The sequence below is a fragment of the Falco punctatus genome, assembly GCF_963210335.1.
Source record: "Falco punctatus genome assembly, chromosome: 2".
Taxonomy (NCBI): Eukaryota; Metazoa; Chordata; class Aves; order Falconiformes; family Falconidae; genus Falco; species Falco punctatus.
Genome location: NC_137581.1, coordinates 77,741,532 through 77,760,135, shown reverse-complemented (window position 1 = coordinate 77,760,135; position 18,604 = coordinate 77,741,532). Strand labels below are relative to the sequence as shown.

At 40.8% G+C, this 18,604-nt stretch overlaps 1 protein-coding gene across 10 annotated transcripts in view; it reads left to right on the top strand.

Moving 5' to 3' along the window:
* Nucleotides 1–10,915, top strand: part of ERG (ETS transcription factor ERG) — a 168,495-nt gene extending 157,580 nt beyond the window's left edge. For all 10 annotated transcript variants that reach the window (XM_080376638.1, XM_080376637.1, XM_080376636.1 and 7 more), the window contains 4 exons: nucleotides 3,798–3,866; nucleotides 4,215–4,271; nucleotides 6,090–6,137; nucleotides 8,932–10,915. In XM_080376638.1, the coding sequence (XP_080232764.1) occupies nucleotides 3,798–3,866; nucleotides 4,215–4,271; nucleotides 6,090–6,137; nucleotides 8,932–9,452 (695 nt within the window). In that variant the 3' untranslated portion in view covers nucleotides 9,453–10,915. The remainder of the gene's footprint in view (nucleotides 1–3,797; nucleotides 3,867–4,214; nucleotides 4,272–6,089; nucleotides 6,138–8,931) is intronic.
* The last annotated feature ends 7,689 nt before the right edge of the window (nucleotides 10,916–18,604 follow it).

Here is an 18,604-nt window from a genome sequence, read left to right as displayed (position 1 = left end):
GAAACAATGACCGACTATGCAATGTATAACTGGATGCCCAAAACTCGAACTAGTTTCCAATAGAAATGAACGTGTAATGTAAGACCAGAGGGACCTGGGTGTCCTGCAGAAAATAACCGTGCCAATTGAGAGGATTTCAGGCAGACTTAAATGAGTCTGCTGTGAAAGAGTACTGTTTTATGGGTATGTTTCCACTATACATGAACAAAAGATGGATTTTTTTTATCCCATGAGACATTCTATGATTTCAACATTTGTTTCATCCTGACTTCTGACAGAAAAATAAAATACTAGCTTTCTCTGAAGTGAGAGGTTCTAAACCACATATCAGACATGTCAAACTCCTTCATTTCAGCGTTTTTATCTAAATCACCTTTACAGTGATGCTTATGAAACAAAATACTTTATCAACATCTTCCTGCATTTACACAATTACTTGTTGGAGTTGTAGTTTGGATGTAGGGTGTCTATTCTTCTGTGTAAACCAGTGTATCCTAACTAAACATTTCCTACAACTGTCTTGTGATTTTGAAAGTATTATTTTATCTTTTATAATTCAAAGTTGACAAACATCTTTAACGTCAGAATTTTCACTCACAAAGAAAAATACTTTTTTACAGAAATTCAGGTTTTGCGCAAGAAACTATTTTGTTGGCTTGTTCCATGACTTTTCTTTTAGTTAAATGTCACACTTCAACTAGACTTCAAAGAAGCTGTACCATAACAGAGCACCCTTCATATCAGAGCAATAGCTGACCCTGGGGAGAATCAGTTGATGACATGAAAAAGGTCAAAAATGGGTGAGGGGTGGGTTGATAATGTTAAATGGGAGTTAGCCAAATCCTGGGGTGCAATTCTGGAGACAGTAATTAAGCATTGCCATTGTTAAGGCACTACAATAGAGAATAGGAAATGAGCAAGCTTGTAATAAACAGCGATGACAAAGGCATATTTCTTTGGTCACCTTTACAACAGAACATGAGGTTTCAGCTAGCCGAAAGTAGCACAATGAAGCTATCAGGAGCTCAGGAAGACCTAATATAGGTTTGTCTACATGTCTCATCAAACAGGAGCATTCCCATCAAAGATCTGACTACGATAAGGACATGCTGTACTAATATTACTTGAATAAGAACAGATCTGCTTATCTAGGACAGCAACATGTTTATCAAGGCACAATACTGAACTAAGAATGAAGTTGGAAATTTGCACTATTTCAAGAAAATCTGGTAACTGGATTTTTCTTCTAATGAAGAGGGCATAGTCAGAAAACCATCTTACAATGTGTTAAATGTCAAAACAGTTTTCTCACAGTAATAAATTTGTATCAAATATATTTCAAGGCTTCAAGTGCCACTGAGTACAAGCACACAGCATCACACAGCCCTCTCAGTGTACAAGTGTCTAATATTTTGGAGACTCACAAATAGAAGGAGAGGAGAGGAGAGGAGAGGGGAGGGGAGGGGAGGGGAGGGGAGGGGAGAGGAGAGGAGAGGAGAGGAGAGGAGAGGAGAGGAGAGGAGAGGAGAGGAGAGGAGAGGAGAGGAGAGGAGAGGAGAGGAGAGGGGAGGGGAGGGGAGGGGAGGGGAGGAGAGGGGAGGAGAGGAGAGGAGAGAGATTGTGGGTAGAGTTGCACAGCCTAATCACAAACACATACATTCTATGTATTCTTTCTCCCCTCTTTTTCTGTAGTCTTTCTGGGTAGACAATAGAAGAACTGAGGGGGAAAACTAGGTTCCTTATGTCGCCAGTATCTCCCTGGCAAGGCTGGCATGGAGGTAGAAAACTGGCCAGGTAAGGCAGGTCTGGAGAAGATACATGCAAGCAGCCCACAGCTAAGCCATGTCCCCCTCTGTATGGACAGAACTCGGAACCCCCTGGAAGCATGACCAGAGTCCTTCTGAATTTTTTTGCCAGATGATAAAGTCCTCAGGCCATGAGGAATCTCTTAACTACAAGAGTTAATAGCAATGTTGTTCTCAATCTGGTCAGGACATTTGTATGTTACAGTGACTCACCTGCACACCAGCATTCTGCTTGGAGATAAGAACTTGTACTTTCCTCCAAGTTTCTGAAGGACAAGGCTGTGGAATAGTTCTCAAGAAATCAGGGGTAAAAGATCACTAGTTATTCAAATGCAATACAAACATAAATTGCATATCTCAGCAAAAGCAAAGTTTTTGATGTATAAGATCCCTGGGAGATGACAGCACTGGCAGTGCCAGTCTTCTTAAGCCAATAAGACTAAATAAATTAAAGGCAATTTTGTTGTGAATTTCACATGATTACACTTTATTTCCATTAGATACTTCTGCTCATAGGGCTTGGAAATGGGCAGAGATACATCTGTTCTGCACAGAGCCAGTCTGTCACTGTTTCTTTACTTACTAACTTGTTTCACTTCCAAACGTCATTTCTAAAATAAAGCACCAGCAGTTACAAATCAAATCATCCATACTAACTTGGTTCTGCCAGGTGGGTACTGCTACCTTCCTGATATCCTAGGCAGGCTACATAAGTCTCTGATTTTGGCAGCAATTTTAGCTAATGTGTTAAAGCCAGCCATAGAAAAGTGCTGACAACTGCAAAAAAATTCAAAGGGTAAACCAGACATTTGAATTTACTAATGTACTTTATGAAGAAAGCTTTTATGTTTTAGTACTTTTTTTGTATGCTAAAGCATATAAATGAAATAGAAGTATGAGTAAGTGAAAGAAAAGGCAAATGAAAATTTAGATACGTAAAGTTGAGAAGCTTGTCCTAAGAAGCAGAAAGAAATATTTAAATGGGGGAAGCAGGAAAAAATCTATCTACATTTTGGAGCAAATATGATGTATATACATATATATGCTTAATATTTAAATACGTTCACTGTTTTCACATCTTATGTTTCTAAAGATCTGTAAGGATAGTGCGATGTGAAAGGGAAAGTGAAGGAAAAGGAATTATTAATAATTTGAAATTACTAGTAGAAGGGAAACAAATAAGATTGGCAAAGCACAGCAATCAGTTATTCCAAAAAGTTGGATTCTGAATAATAAGAGTGAGATCGGAGGGTGCATCTGAGGAAGGGAGCGCTTGCAAGCACCAGGAATAATACCATGGGGAGGGCATAATTAACTGTGATGGCAATGAGAGCGAGTCCATACATAAACATACAGTAGTGGTATAGAGGAAGCTCCAAAAGACAAACCCAAGACTTTGTTGTCTCACATATCTCTACCTATGACCAGGTGGCAGAAAAGGGAACTCTCAAACGCAGCCAATAAAATTTGATTAATCTCAAAGGATGACAGCAACAGACTAGCAAAGAATGGCACATTAACTTACGTCTTATCTCCTTAAAAGAAAATACTCTTACATGCTGTAATTGGGAGGGAATGGTACATAGTTTATGCTTAATCTGAGCTCTGACCTCTTGGGGTACTTTTCTTGCAAGACTAGGATAAGTTGTCCATGATGTGCAGTGTGTGTCATTCCTTGGTGTCCTGGGATGAAGAAGGGGACCAAAGGGAATACTCTGAGCCTTTGGAAATTATGGACTTTATGAGTGTTTGTACCAGCTATTTCAGTGCAGTTCAGGTATCTAATTAGAATAAACAGCTCTAAAGAGGAATGCAGAGGGCAAGGTGGTACTGTCACTTTTGGAGACAATAAAGACAATAAAGGTTTTAACAAGGAGTATCCTTCCTATTTCAGTAATTTTTCCAATCCAGAGAGTCCCCTAGAAATGTGCCCTTGTGGACGTAAACACTTTATGCCACATCTGCATGAATCAGTGTATTTTTCCTTCACAGATTTGCCGTATGAGCAAGCCAGGAGATCAGCGTGGACGAGTCACACCCACCCCAGTCCTCAATCAAAAGGTAAAAGCACCTGCATATGTCTAGCCTGCGGGCCTAATGCACATCTGATGCAACCTGGATAGACTCTGAAGCGAACTGGTAAGAGCTACCTCAGCATTCAGCTCTGAAGGATTTTTACCTGTGCCTTGGCTGGAAAGCCTGTTATCTGTGTATAGGCAATACTGGGACAGCCACATCCTTGAACTTAGGCTTCATCAAATCTATGTCCATATAGTCTTATAAAACTAAATCCTATTGTGACCATCATCAAGTGGTTAGAAGCAAGAGTTTCAGGCCTGTGATCTATCACAGGTTTGGTGACCAACTTTCAAACTTGAAAAATAACTACCTGGGTGTTTGCATTTTCAGCTACTCAGCCATCATCCTCAACAGTTCCCAAAACAGAAGACCAGCGTCCTCAGTTAGGTGGGTATAGTTTTGTTTGAAATATGCCTGGGTGTGATGGGGTTTGTTGAACATGCTGAGAAGGACAGCTCTCACCTACTAATCAGAAGCAAATTGCAACATCTCATTCAGACCACTAATGAGATCTCCAGCTGGTGACCACTAAGTCTGAGTTGGCTTTACAGCTGGATCTGACATGAAGGCTCCCATGGCCATTGAAAATTGCTTTTAATAATGTTTAATGGCAGTGACGTCCTTGCAGCTGTTAAATAAAGTACCTAGGTAGAGTTTAGGTACCAAGGTGGAAGGTAAGGATGTCAAAAGACCATATACTCCACAGCAGTTGAAATGCTAGCAGTTGGAAAATATGCACAAGCAAAGAAATGAAAATGTATTACAGCACACAGAAACCTATTTGAATTGGGCTCCTGAAACAGGAAAACTAGAAGGATTCTCAGTCTGTCGGGAAACTGAGGAGAAAGTAGAAGTTTCAGTTTGTAGCCTAGTGGTTTTGTGAAATGGGTACATTTTGTGCAGCTGATCCAAGATGTTGGACTGAATCCCTTATTGTGAATTTGACTGTGTTTTGGACAGGTAGCTAGAAACCACTGCAGAGATTCTGAGTTAGTTATGGCTTTTGTTAGTAACAAAAGGGTAGAAGTAGGAAATAAAAGAGATTTGGAGGATATCCTTAGCTCAGAAGACTCTAAGCCTTTTTTTTATCACATGGACTTCAAAAAATTATTCTGGTTTTCGTTATAGCTAAATAAGACTGTGCACATGATTACGTCTCATTAACTCATATGCATGCTGCCTGGGAAGTATTGTGCTGCTTTTTGCCCAAATAGCATTTGATCTATTCTGGCCTTCTAACCATGAGAATCTTTGAAGAAATATACTGATGATTTATGTAAGTCCTTAGGACCATTTAATGGCTCTGTGTGAGCTGCACAGATTATTTAAATGTATAAGGAATGTAACCTGATTATCTTCTTGGCTGTAAAATTGGCAGCCGTTGGAGAGCAGCTGTCCAGAGATGAGGCAACCTAGTGACAGGGTCATTCAGCGAGGGGCTCCGGGCTTTGCTAGCAGCCCATCGCTTTGGCTTTTGTACGTCTGTCACAGCCTTCCCTTTTCGCTGTTGTACTTCAATTCAGGCCTAAACAAGTTTTCATTTTTGGAAGGAATCCCTTGAGGAAAACATTGAGATGCTACGGGCGTTGCATGGCTGACACAGGCTCTTCTAAAAACCCTAGATGCAAGGTTAATACAGGGGATCCCTAAGTGGATACTAGCGACAAAGAAGAATTGACCCAGCTACATTGCAGAGGTTCAGCCAAGTACTCTCAGCCCTACTCTGGAGGCTCTTTTGGCCCAGAAAGAGTTAGCAGTGGTGTGGGGGAAACAAATGTGGCCTCACAAGAAGAGAGGCTGGTGTCCTTTGAGAAGTGGACTCTCACCCCATTACCTGTCTGTGCCTGTGGGACCTGGCTTGCTGCAAGAGCTGATAGCACCAAAGGATGCCCTGTGTGTATGTGTACATTATTTAAGCAGGAATCAGGATACTTCCAAAATTGCAATGTGTCTGAATATATGTTTGTGCACATTAATATGGTACAAAAGGCAAATGTGTATCCTTGCAATTGTTCACTTGCACAACCAGTTTAAAGGAAAAACATGCAAATATTGCAATACAGAGAAAGGAGTCACTTTCCCCAGTGTTGGACGTGCAGTCCCATCAGGCAGTATACACTACACTTTACAAAGTTAAACCATAGGTCCTAAAATATTTGACATTATTGTTACATGATTTTAAATCTTTCTTTCACAATTTTATAGATCCATATCAGATTCTTGGACCAACCAGCAGCCGACTTGCAAATCCAGGTGAGAAGGGATTTTGCTGATTTAGAAGGATTTCTCTTCACTGCTAGTGTCCCTACTTCAGCTTTAAGGCCAGACCTGGAAGGTGATGTGACCAATTTTACCACTCTTCAGTATGACTCTGTGGGAGCTGATGATACCCAATGTGTTGCAGGATTAGGTTTCCAAATTACACAAGGGTGGGACAGAGGCCACAGATTAAGACATATAAACATATATTTTAGTGTAGGTGCCTATATGTGAGCTAGGTGTCATATTTCCCATTATATTCATTGGAGATGTAGTTAATATAGCTCTCCACAGAGATCAAATCATCCTGGAGTAGATGGTTACATTCAGCCAGTCAAATACCTCATTAGAGGTATCTGAACTCCTTGTATCAATACGAGTTCACTCAGTTCGTTGAATGTCAGGGTTTTGTTAAATGCTGTAAGATACCCCATATGGCCATTGGGTACCCCTCCAGAAGGGCATGAGTCAGATTTATCTGTGTCATGTGTCCCAGATTCTGTTAATCCACAATACAATGCCATACTGACCTTGTCAAATACAAAATTTTGGGATAAATAATCCAAACCAGCAAAAATATATAGGGAAAAAACAGGAAGGCAGGATCTATTTGCAAAGAATAACTGGGTTAAACATTTCAAACGTTCTCCTGCTTTAAGAAGGGAGCAGTGGGGTGCATTGTGGACAGGGGCTTGTAGCATATTTTAGCTCAAGACAAGGAACCTTCTCGGTGAGTTAATAACACTGATTGTGAACTGTGCAGATTTCACTGTTACTGGTCTGAGTCTGAAGAGCACGCTGTGGCCATACACCACCGTAACCAACATCATAATCTGCCACAGTGGATTGACATTGTACATGCCACTTCCTATTTCCCTTGGCTTACAGCCACAGGGCAGTGTTCCTTGTTCCACATTTCAGGTCTCCTCAACCCCCAGTAACAATGTTTCTTCTTACAAGGATTGTATGGATTTTCAAGGCATGAAATTGCCAAAACATGGATCCATTTCCTTTCATTTTATCCAAAGTGACATCAGGCACCGTTCTAGATTAGCTTACTTTCTAAACAGTTTTGCATCACATAGGAAAGCAATTAAATAAGTATTAAGAACAGGATTTTCCAAACGGCCTAAGGCAAGTGGGTTTCCAGGTGATACTGATCTTAACTGGAAGTGGAGGCCTACCTCCCTTTAATATGATCGTAAACCCTAGCTTTTACAATTTTGTCAAGTGTCCATTTAGTAGACTTTGTTACTGTGGAAGGCACTAAATCTGGATTGCGCCTTTTTTTTATATATATTTGGATATGGAATTCCTACACACCATCATTCCTGTGCTTTAACATGTTTTGTGTGTTTATAAATTGGTGGAATTACTTTCTCATTAAAAGGAAATTGACAGCAACCATTTATTTTCATAGGACTATATTTTACATTTGGAAGGCAAGTGTTTATGTTAGAACATATGTTGGATTGCTTATTCAAAAATTTGTGTTTTGTCCAGTGCTGAACTGTTTATTGATTTTCAAGGGCTAATCCTCTTGTTATGTTTTGTGTATTAAAACTTGCATGCCTTGCTCATACCATGGATTCTTTTGTTTGTTTGTTTACTTAATGCATGTTAATGGAACAGAAGAAATTCATTAAGGACAGTTCAGATAAATATCATTTAAAGGAATATGGGTTTCAGTTGCACTGAAGTATAAACTGCTAATGGATTTCAGATGCTACTCTAGCTTGATATTATAATTTGCTACTATAAGCTTTCTAAAGAAAAGCTTGTTTATTATACCCACATATCTGGTTTGGAGCAAAAAAAAAAAAAGAAACCCAACCGATTCCTGGTCAGAGACATACTTAGAAGTTAGCACATACAAGCTGGTTGGCAAATTCTGCTGACATTGTGCTTGTGAAACAGATTGCCTTGCAAGCTGCTTCAGTTGTATTTTGCATCATTTCAGCACCGCTTTTTTAAGAAATGCTAAGTTTTTAACATGAATATCAGTGGCAAGGCCCTCTGAAATCTACTCTCAATTGCCTAAAATGGTCAAATTTTGTTCCTATAACTCTGGGCAACACCCTTCTGCAGTTGACAGCAGACAATTTTTTTTTAATATGAAATTGGCAGAGGAGCGAGAAAGAAACAACAACATTTTAAGTCTTAACTTCAATAATCATTTAAACTCATTGACACAGAAAAATGACAAAAATGTATTTTATGGACCTTTTCACTGTTCTTGCAAATGTTTTGCCCTATGGTTGTATGCAGTGCAACAGCAAGCTAATAAGTTTCCGTTCTGCATTTCCCCGAATGCTGCAAATGGATGATATGGTTTGGCACGAGCCCAGCTTTCTCTAAACTTCTTCATTTTGCGTAGGTTTATTCCATAGCAGAGAACATTTAGTTGCAACATAATGCTCTGAGAACAAGCAAAATGTTACGCAAGTGAAAGCTGTTTGTCCTGAACTTTAGAGATTAGTTTCCTAAATGAGCGCTGTATTATTTCCTCATCAATTGTCTACACTGAATGACATTAGGTAGCTATTAAATCTCCATGTAATGGCATTCTGCCACTCAGATGAGGGAAAACATGACACATTACCATTATCTCTGCTCTTTAGGATTTCGTGAGACAGGGCTGGGAGAAAGGGGACTAGTTAAGAGTAAGAAATAGGAACTGAAATTGCAACATTTCCTAATAGGGTCCTATGTGAGAGCCTGGAAGAATTGATGTCTTAACATTATTAGTCACTAGTCCTGACATTTCTATTTTGTTTCCCCCCCACAGGGAGTGGGCAGATACAGCTATGGCAGTTCCTGCTGGAGCTCCTCTCAGACAGCTCCAATTCCAACTGCATCACCTGGGAGGGCACCAATGGGGAATTCAAGATGACTGACCCTGACGAAGTGGCTCGGCGCTGGGGGGAGCGGAAAAGCAAGCCTAACATGAACTATGACAAACTCAGCCGTGCGCTTCGCTACTACTATGATAAAAATATTATGACTAAGGTTCATGGTAAGCGCTACGCCTACAAATTTGATTTCCATGGAATCGCTCAGGCTCTTCAGCCTCACCCCCCAGAGTCATCCATGTACAAATACCCATCAGACCTCCCCTACATGAGCTCCTATCATGCACACCCTCAGAAGATGAACTTTGTAGCTCCCCACCCCCCTGCTTTGCCTGTAACATCGTCCAGCTTTTTCGCTGCCCCTAATCCATATTGGAATTCACCAACTGGAGGTATCTACCCCAATACCAGGCTGCCAGCTGCTCATATGCCTTCTCATCTTGGCACCTACTACTAAGTGGGGAAAAAAAGAAACACCAGAAAAAGCAAAGAAAGACTTCTCGCTGGGATACAGTCCCTGATGAATTGCAATGAACTCTATTGGAGTACACAAATTAAAAGTGCCTAAAGAGACAAGTGAAGGTTTGGCTGGGGGAAAAAAAAAAAAAAAAACACATGAAAAAATAGATGTCAAAAAGACTTTTTGTAGTAGGGATTTAAAGGAGATATTCAAGAAGTATTAAGATACTAAAATGTAATGTATATGGGCATCGACTCTGTGGACTAAACAACAATAGACTATTGTAGGTAAAAGCATGAAATGATAAGGAAAACCTATGAAAGCTAGCGGTCTTAAAAAGTTGATAAGCTTATGTGTAAAGTTTGATACCTTGCTAGTGCAAAACTGGGTCTATACTACAGCAATATAAGAAAAGTCTATAGTGACCTAACATATGATATATGAATCATTACAAAAGAGAAGGGAAAAAGGAAAAAAAGGAAAATAAACCTACCTGTATTTAAAAAATAGAAACATATCAACAAAAAAGGCTGGTTTAGTGTGGAAGCTGATTTGGAATATGACAGCATTGTTTTGGTTAAAATCAAATGCATTCCATTCATCAGAGTGTTATCAGCTACTCAAACTGTGAAGACAACCCAAACTTTAAGATTCCTTGACAGTATTACAGGAACCCTGAGCCAAACATTGGAAATGAGAATGTGCTGAAGGGCAAGTGTATGATTGTGTATCAGAGGCCTGCACCTGACAGAGGAAGCAGAAAGGAGAAAGGGGAGGACAAAGGTGGTGAGAATGGGAGAAGAGAAACTTCTTTACCAGTAGAGACTGAAAAGACTGAAAACTTAGTAGCGTTGGGACTACGAAGAAACACTCGTTTGGACTTGTGAAACATATTGCTCAGTATCACGCCATTCCCAGTATTACAGGAGGGACAGACTTGATTTTATAGTAATAAAAAGAAGTGGAAAAAGGGAAAAGCAGAAGAATTCAGAAATCAGAATATGCATCTCTTTAAAAAAAAAAAAAAGTGAAACTGGAATTGTGTTTGATATTTAAAAAGTTACCAGTTAGAACCTCATCATTATTAAGGGAGTTTGTTTTCTATTGGTTAAAGCAAGAGACAACCCCTGACTGCCAAAATCAGAAATCATCTAAGTATTTTTGTTAGGCGGGCGCCAGTTTTTCTTTATCGAGTCGCGAACGCTGTGCGTTTGTCAGAATGAAGTATACAAGTCAATGTTATTTTTTTCCTTTTTATATAATTATTATATAACTTATGCATTTATACACTACGAGTTGATCTCGGCCAACCAAAGACACAAAAAAGGGACAATCAAAAATATTGTGGCCTTGAATTTTAACTCTGTATGCTTAATGTTTACATTATGAACATATTAGTACTTAGAATGCAGAATGTATGTAATAAAATAAGCTTGGCCTAGCATGGCAATTCAGATTGACACTAGTTTGCATTTGCATTTGCATTTTTAGTGCCTGAGACGCCTATCAGATCTCCTACTCACAATGTTACAATACAATAGGCATTTTGATTTAATATTCTGTTTTTTGAAATCTGGCAATAATGAAAATGTCAGACCAAATAGCAATGCTTACCCTAAATTCAAAGTGGACAGGTGCTGTGTATCTTCTTTTCCAGACAGTTCTGCTAAAATACTTGCAGCCCATCTTTAACAGTGCCTTGCTATTGCTGTCCTGAGCTTCTTTTGCCCAGAGATTGCAACCATGCCCAGTTCTTTAACAACTTCACGGCCAATGAAGTCTGAAGGAGGCCTCTAAGGAAGAATACTGACACCCAGAAATTATCTTTTGTTGCCATCAGATTACGCAGCATAATCTCAGCCTGAGATGTATTTTCATACTGAATCATATGATGAATTACTATGCCCCCTTGCTATTAATACATACTGTATCATTATTAGTAAATAAAGTGAATAATGAATAACTTCCATTATTCCTCACTTTAGAATGGAGTGTATGGTAGCTTGTTAATTTGTCATTGTAGTCCATCCTGGCAGTTTACAAAGGACAGGATGTTTTCTCTCTCTTCTAGATTTAGAGGCTTCCCACACTGTACCCTAGGCCCCAAAACTACATCTGGTGCCTAATGGCATGACTCCATTTTTTTTGCAACACCAGCTGAAGAACTGGTCTGGAAAATTAGCACTGATATTTATGAGTGGTTCTCCACAGCAGGCAGTGTTTACTGCAGAGACCCCAGACAGCTCAGACCTCCAACTGTATCCCTCTTTTTTGCTGTTCTTTTGTCTCTTTTTTCAGACAAAATGGGTGTGGTTTCAGGTTTTATAGCAAATGTTCTGCATATCTGTTTTGAGGAGCATTAATCGGTGCTGTGCAATGGGAGCCTACTTGCTGGACTCCCATGTTATGGGTGTCTTGGTGGTAGTTTATAAGCACATGATTATATTACTAATGTTTGAGACCTGAGCAGTGGCATCATAAGCCTTGTGATCATTTGGGAAATAAGCACTGTAAGTCTAGATCTCTTAAAAAATAAAAACTCTTGGAAAGGTTAGAAAAACTTAACTCTTGGAAAAGGTTAGTCACTCACTATTTTAGAAAGTTATGGCAGGCACACCTACATGCTGACTATAACAATAATAGTTTGCCTTTCAGTGGAAATACACCTACAGACACTTGCTATCTATTTCATGTGTACTTCCAACTCAAAAAAGCGTAAGTACTTTGTTGAACGAGCTTTTAATTAAACACTTTAAAATCCAGATAAAACAACCATCTTTGTTTAGATTGGCAAGGACATGCCTGGAGGCCTCCAAAGCATTGCCAGTGTTCTGCCTGCAGATTTCCAGATTGTGTTGCCTGGCTGCTATCATGTGCAATGGGAACAACATCCCGACATTAAAATAAAGGGTCCAAATCCTACGACAAGGATGGAGTCACAGCAGATGGCTTGGTGGAGATCATTCATGATGAAGAGCAAAATCCTATAGTAGGCCATGGATAGGTCACTGGTGAACCAATACAGGATACCCATCTTTGAGCTACACCTTTTCCCAGGACCAACTCACAGCTTCCCAGGAGCACTGGAAAATCTGGATTTTGCAACCCTGAGGGTGAAGAGAAGATTGAAGGATGGAGAAACCCTATTGCTGATGCATTGGGATGGGTGGCTCTGCTACTTGCAGGGCCTTCCTACCCCCAAGGGTAGAAGCCACCCCACAGGGTCTTAGTGCTGGAGGGCAAGGACCAGCCCAGTGTCCCAGATCACTGGCAGAGGCAAAACAGACAGTGGACCCATGGTAGCATCTCTGCTGCTCACTGCCTGCCACTCAGTCTGGGCCTGCTACTGGGAGCCAGGAAGACCAGAGTAAGGCCAGAGTTTTAGGGGCTGGTTCCCAGTTCAGACCATGACAAGGCATGGGCCCAGCACAGCCAAAATGCTCAAGGAAGCTGAGCAACTCAGCATCCATACCATAAGAGACATTCACGTGAGGCTCAGCCAGACCCCAAAACCTCAGCTGAACTTGCTGTCTGTTTGCCATTTAAGCATTTGGATGCATGGACAACATGGCCCTGATGAGTCCACATTTGTACAAGTTGGTCATGTTGATAACTTCATCGCTTTGTTTAAATTAGGACTTCTTTTAATGTCAAGTCTCATAGCATATGACAGCACTCTGAGGACTGCTCTGAAAGTAGAAACTTTATTTTTCCCTGAAATTTAGAGTTATACATATGTGCTTATCTTTCACCAAGAAATATATGTCTGAGAAGCTACACTGTAAAATGGGTAGTGATGGTGAGAAAAGTTTTAAAAGTAAAACTAGGAAGCTCAAATTTCACTATTCTCAATCAAGATATTTCCCCGATATTAAAATGGTTTTAGTGAGTATATAAAAGATACCTTTGAAGGATGTATTTTGCAGCATTTATATTGTGAGTCTTAAGGGAAGATCAACAGAGGTTAGGACAGCACAACACCGACTGTACTGAACTCATTCACTCCCCACACTTCCCACACTCAGAAGAGTCCGTGGTATGTTCCTCAAATGCCACATCAACTACACGCAGAAACACAGGAATCATCAGTGATTTAGTCTTTCTTCTGCAAACTTCCCTTGCTCAGACTGTTTCATACTCCAGCTAAGATCTAATTTTAAAATAAATTTTAATTATAGATACATTAAAAAAGGTACACGCACCCCCACACTCTATATTATATGCTTAATGATTCCATGATCTTTTTGTGTGCATTCTTCTCAAGTTTTGGTAACATCAGGGGAATGGCCCTGAAAATAGCCTCTGCCTGCCTAAACTGTTGTTAAGTCAGAATGGCATCTCATCCATCCAAAGGATTCAGTTAACTCATGCCTGAATTTTAGCTGCCTCCTGAAGCAATCCTGATGGAGCACAAGTGCTTTGTTTCTTACCTGGTCAGTGCAGGAAGCCTTTGGATATCTTCACAGCAGATCCTGCATGCCTTTGGGACCTTATCTTAAGGAGATTAGGTGCTACCATGAAGGCTCACAATGGACTGTGACTAGTCCTTAACTTGGCTGGGACCTTACTGACCATCAGCAAGACAAGCCTTTTAATGAGTGACAGGTAACCCAGTTACATGGCAGCAATGCCAAGTGGAAAAAACCCAGAGCTCCCTTGTGCTTTCTTGGTAAAGATACTCCATCTTCCCCCCCCCCCCCCCCCCCCCCACTGTCACATCCCTTGCTGTGTTGGGGTGTTCGGAGAGCCCCTCCTTAGCAAAGCTCAGCTAAGAGCTCACAGCTCCTAGGGTTCAGAGGAGGCCACCCTCCAGCACTTGGCATTACACTGAGGAAGGCAAGGGCTAAGGAGTCCATGAAGCCTCCCCCTTGGTTAATTAGCACTATGGCTTTCCCTCCATAATGAGCGCTGCATGTATACACACCTGGTCAAGTCATGAAGCTCTTGGCTATGAACTCCCTCAATGCCTCTCACCTTGTGGTTGTGTCTTGACCTCTGAGCAGACCACATGAGTGGGCCACACCAGGATTTCAGCAAGAGAAAACATGAAAATGAAGACATGTTGTGTAAGACACAACGTTTTCAGGAAGCACACGAGGCTGCTTCTGGCTGTCCTGGCTCCCTACTTGTTTCCAGGCTTCAGCTGCAACCTTCAGAGTGGCTTGGCTCCACCACTGCCCCTTGGGTGGTGTGACTGCTCCTTTGAGGCACTGGCAGCTGAGACTATGTAAGATGAATGACCCAGTGAAAGCCTTGCTTGAAGAAGGGAGCTACTTGGTGAGCTGGTTCATGAGGACATTAGGCCAACTGCAATGTGGAAAGTTGTTGCAAAATGTAATGGCCATGATTGTTTAAAAAGGCACATATTTTCAAGAAAATAAATAAAACAGCTGGGCTCGTTAGGCTAGGAATTGCCCTAAGCTGTAGTTTTAAATTAGTGGAGTGAGGACATCTCAAAATCAGGCTCCGAAAATTTCTTGGATTGCGTACCAGAATATTGGGCCATATATATTTTATAAAAGAATAAAGGGCAGGATATTTTTCTATGCACAATCTTAGAAAAAGTTGTGAAAAAGCCTACTTGGGAAACCCCATCCACCCCCCTCACTATTATAGAACTGTTTTCCATTGTATACTTACTGATGTTTCCTTAACCACCACCTCATTTGAAAAGGTCTCAACTCCAGGGTATTTCCACGCATTCCCTTAACACAGAGGCTAATATATCTCATTGTCAAAGGTTTTTTTTTGTTTTCCTGCTATTTTTGTATTTTGCAGTTTCTTCTGATTACGCTCCCCATGCATCACACTCCAGAGTTCCTAGCCTGCCTCAGTGTTTACAGATTTCCAAATATTTGTGGTTTGTTATCACACTCCCTTTGACTGGATGTTAGCCAAGCTTAGACGTATTCCACTTCACAAACCTATCCCTCTTCTTTGATAACTGTTAATGGACCCTTCTTATTTTTCTTTTTTTTTTTTTTTTTCCCCTCCCCTCCTCCCCCCCCCCCCCAGTCTCTGTACCTAGCCAGGACTGATGTCTTGTGCTGCTTAAACCATTTCCATCTATGACTTTCCTGACTGCCACCTCCTTCCCACTGGAGTCTGTACCACTCTCCCCAGTCAAGCAGCTAATATGCTTGTAGCCTCACCTGACTGAAAGGTCTTCCTTGAGCAGCTAAAAGACTCTTCATCCCTTCACCTCTGAATGAAATCTTCTTTGTTTGGAGTAGTTTCTTACTCATGAACTGAAAAAACTTTGTTCCTCAAACCTTTCTACCAACTGACTACTAGGAAGGTTTTTTTCCAAACTATGCTTGTGAACTTGCTACACTGATTCCACCAGATTATCTCACACAACTTTCCAGTGTTAACTTTGGCCCTGTTCTGTGTCCTGGCCAGCCTGAAAGCTGCTTCAGGCAGAAAATGCACATCCACAAGGCACCCAGTGGCGTGTTGCTGCTTAATACTAGATAATCATGACTGATGTTGCCAAAAAAAGTGCCTATACTTTTGTAGTTTTCATCATGACGAGGATGTCATTCTTCTCCACTGGAAACTTGAAAGCTGCTCTGCAGAAAACAGATACAGGGTTCTTAAAACAGGAGCAAGCACTTGGGCTAAGTTATTGCTGTGGCCTGTTTAGGCTTCAAAGCAGTCCTAAAAGGATATGAAAGACAAGTTTTAAGTTTTAGACATGTCTTTCACTCATTTTTTTTTCTTTTCTTTTTGCAAAATTACCAGTTTGTATCAGTAAACCTACCATGTAGACCCTTTGGCCACCTAAGACATGAGCGCAGGACTGCCAGGAGTGATATAGGGCTTCAAAGACCACCTTCCCACACCCTCCTGGAGAAGAGCTGGAGGGCTTCTGAAGCTCTCCAGTACATCTGCAACAGCACCAACTACTGAGATGGTCAAATTAAAAAGAAAAAAAAAGTCTCATTTCCCTTATGGTTTGGGGAGGGGTATGTTCACCTGCATTACGGTAGTTGAAATACAAGGGAGGTGGGAGTGGAAAGAAATTAAAAAAAAATTAATTTTTTTTATGGTTGAAAAATCACCCCATGCTATCTAGTTCTCAGAAAGACTAGTTTGGTACATCAGTATATTTCAGTTTCCTGGTATGAGAATGGCATTCAGATGACCCAGCCATGAGTCGGATCCTATTGTGCTAGATATAGTAAATACAGATTGTGACTAACAGGTGGTGCTTTGAAGTGTTCATATCTTCAAGTACGCAAGACTAATAAATGCTGGAAATGGCTTTTGGAAATTTTCTACCAAGAAATGGAAATTTTCTACCAAGACTAGCTGAAAGTTTTCCACTTCAGCTCTTTCCTCTTTCTTCAAGGAGGGAGGGTCAGATTGTTTTTTTCTTCTAACATACTCTGAGAATAAATACAGGAAACCTGTAGAAGGTGCTTGGTCATTGCAATGGGCTCATATCCTGATACAGACAGACAGCTCACAGCCTGGCTCCCCAAGGGACTGAAGTGTCTGCTGTTTCCCTGAATAACTGCTGGAACAGCAGGTATGGAAAAGTTGTAAGTGGCTCTGTATGGTTGTAAGCAAGTCGTAAACCTCCCACCATGAGTTTCCAAGGAAAAGACAGAAAATTAGGACTAAAGCAAGTGGCACACAGCCTTTGGAGCAGAGCAGAGCTTGATTCTCAAAACAGGTGTGAAAATAGAAATTATTACCTTGGCTATTCCTGGAAGATTAAAGCGGAGGAGGTGGCAGGAAAGGGGACATACAACCAAGGATGCATGGAAATGACAGAGGTATTATCAGTTTGGCTTGGAAAAGGGAAGGAAAAATTGGAGAAGGAGGCCAAAATCAAGAGGGAAAGAAGAAGAAAAAGTTATGAGTGCTGTCAGGGGGCGTAGCAAAGTGTCGTGACACTGGCCCTCTTATTAGCAATTTATGTAAGGGGATATAAGTGGACCTTTAAGCCATTCTTACAAGGATTATTAGGTGCTAGATGTTAGATGATGATGGTTTGATGATGGTGACATGAGGTCAGATCTGAGTCATCAGTAAACAGAGAGCTGACCAGTGGATCAAAACATGGGCTGTCAAAATGAAGCGAACAATCAAGGAGGTTGACTTAACCTCCCCTGCCTCTTAGGGAAAGGGGAATTGCATGTGTTTAGGGGATGCCAGGGAGGCTTCAATACCTGGGGAACCCAAAAGGTTATTTTCCTGTATAGTCATGGAACGTGAAAGAAGGATCCAAGGGATGTGGGGAAGGAAAAAGCATCTGGATATCAAGAGGTTAAAAGAAAGAGAGGTGAAAGTGGAAAAAAAGAGGACTGTAGACCCTAGGGAATTTAGAAGTTCAAGGGAACCAAAAAAGGCTTAAAAATTAGGTAAGGTCAGGTTTAATTCAAAGTACTGAAAGCAAAGGAGGTGCTGGAAAGCAACTGCGATGTGCAATTCAGTAGGAGGAGGCAGGCTAGCACATCTGGGCTAAAGTAACAGCTGAAGCTGCCTGAGCTGAGGAGACAGTGGAGTTTGTGAATGTTATACTTCATTTCTCTTTCTACACTTACCACTTTAGTATATTTTCAGCTAACATTTCATTACAATTTCCACAAACATTTCATGTCACGACTTCATTACAATGTAGACTGCACACTGAACAGCTGTAAAATAGCCTTGCCAATGCTGGTAATTTGCACTGGGAATGTAGTATCCAGTTCCAATCACTGATGAGTGCTATGCAAAATGAGCTAACCAGCATTTTTCATTTCTTTAACCACTTACCTCAACAATTAAATGTATTGAAATGCTAAATTTATAGTAGATAATAAATCATTCCAGACTGTATAAAAGCATCAGACGATACATCTCTGTTGTTTTGTCATAAGCTGTATAAAATGCTGGCTTAGCACTCTGTAAATGGCTTTGTTCACTCTTGATATTTTAATTGTATACCAAAACCCAGTAAAGTTTCACGCATACCGTGTGTCTCCTGCTATGTGCCAAATCCAATATGCTCTCCTTGGGGTGGTGGGGCTTGGGGTGGTCTTGAAAAGAAAAAGAGCTGGACAACAGTGTAGATTGAAGGTTGTGTTTGAGTCCACCTGTCTATGAAGTCTACAGTCGTGGTCTGACACCTGCATGTTGATGTGGAAATGTGGCCT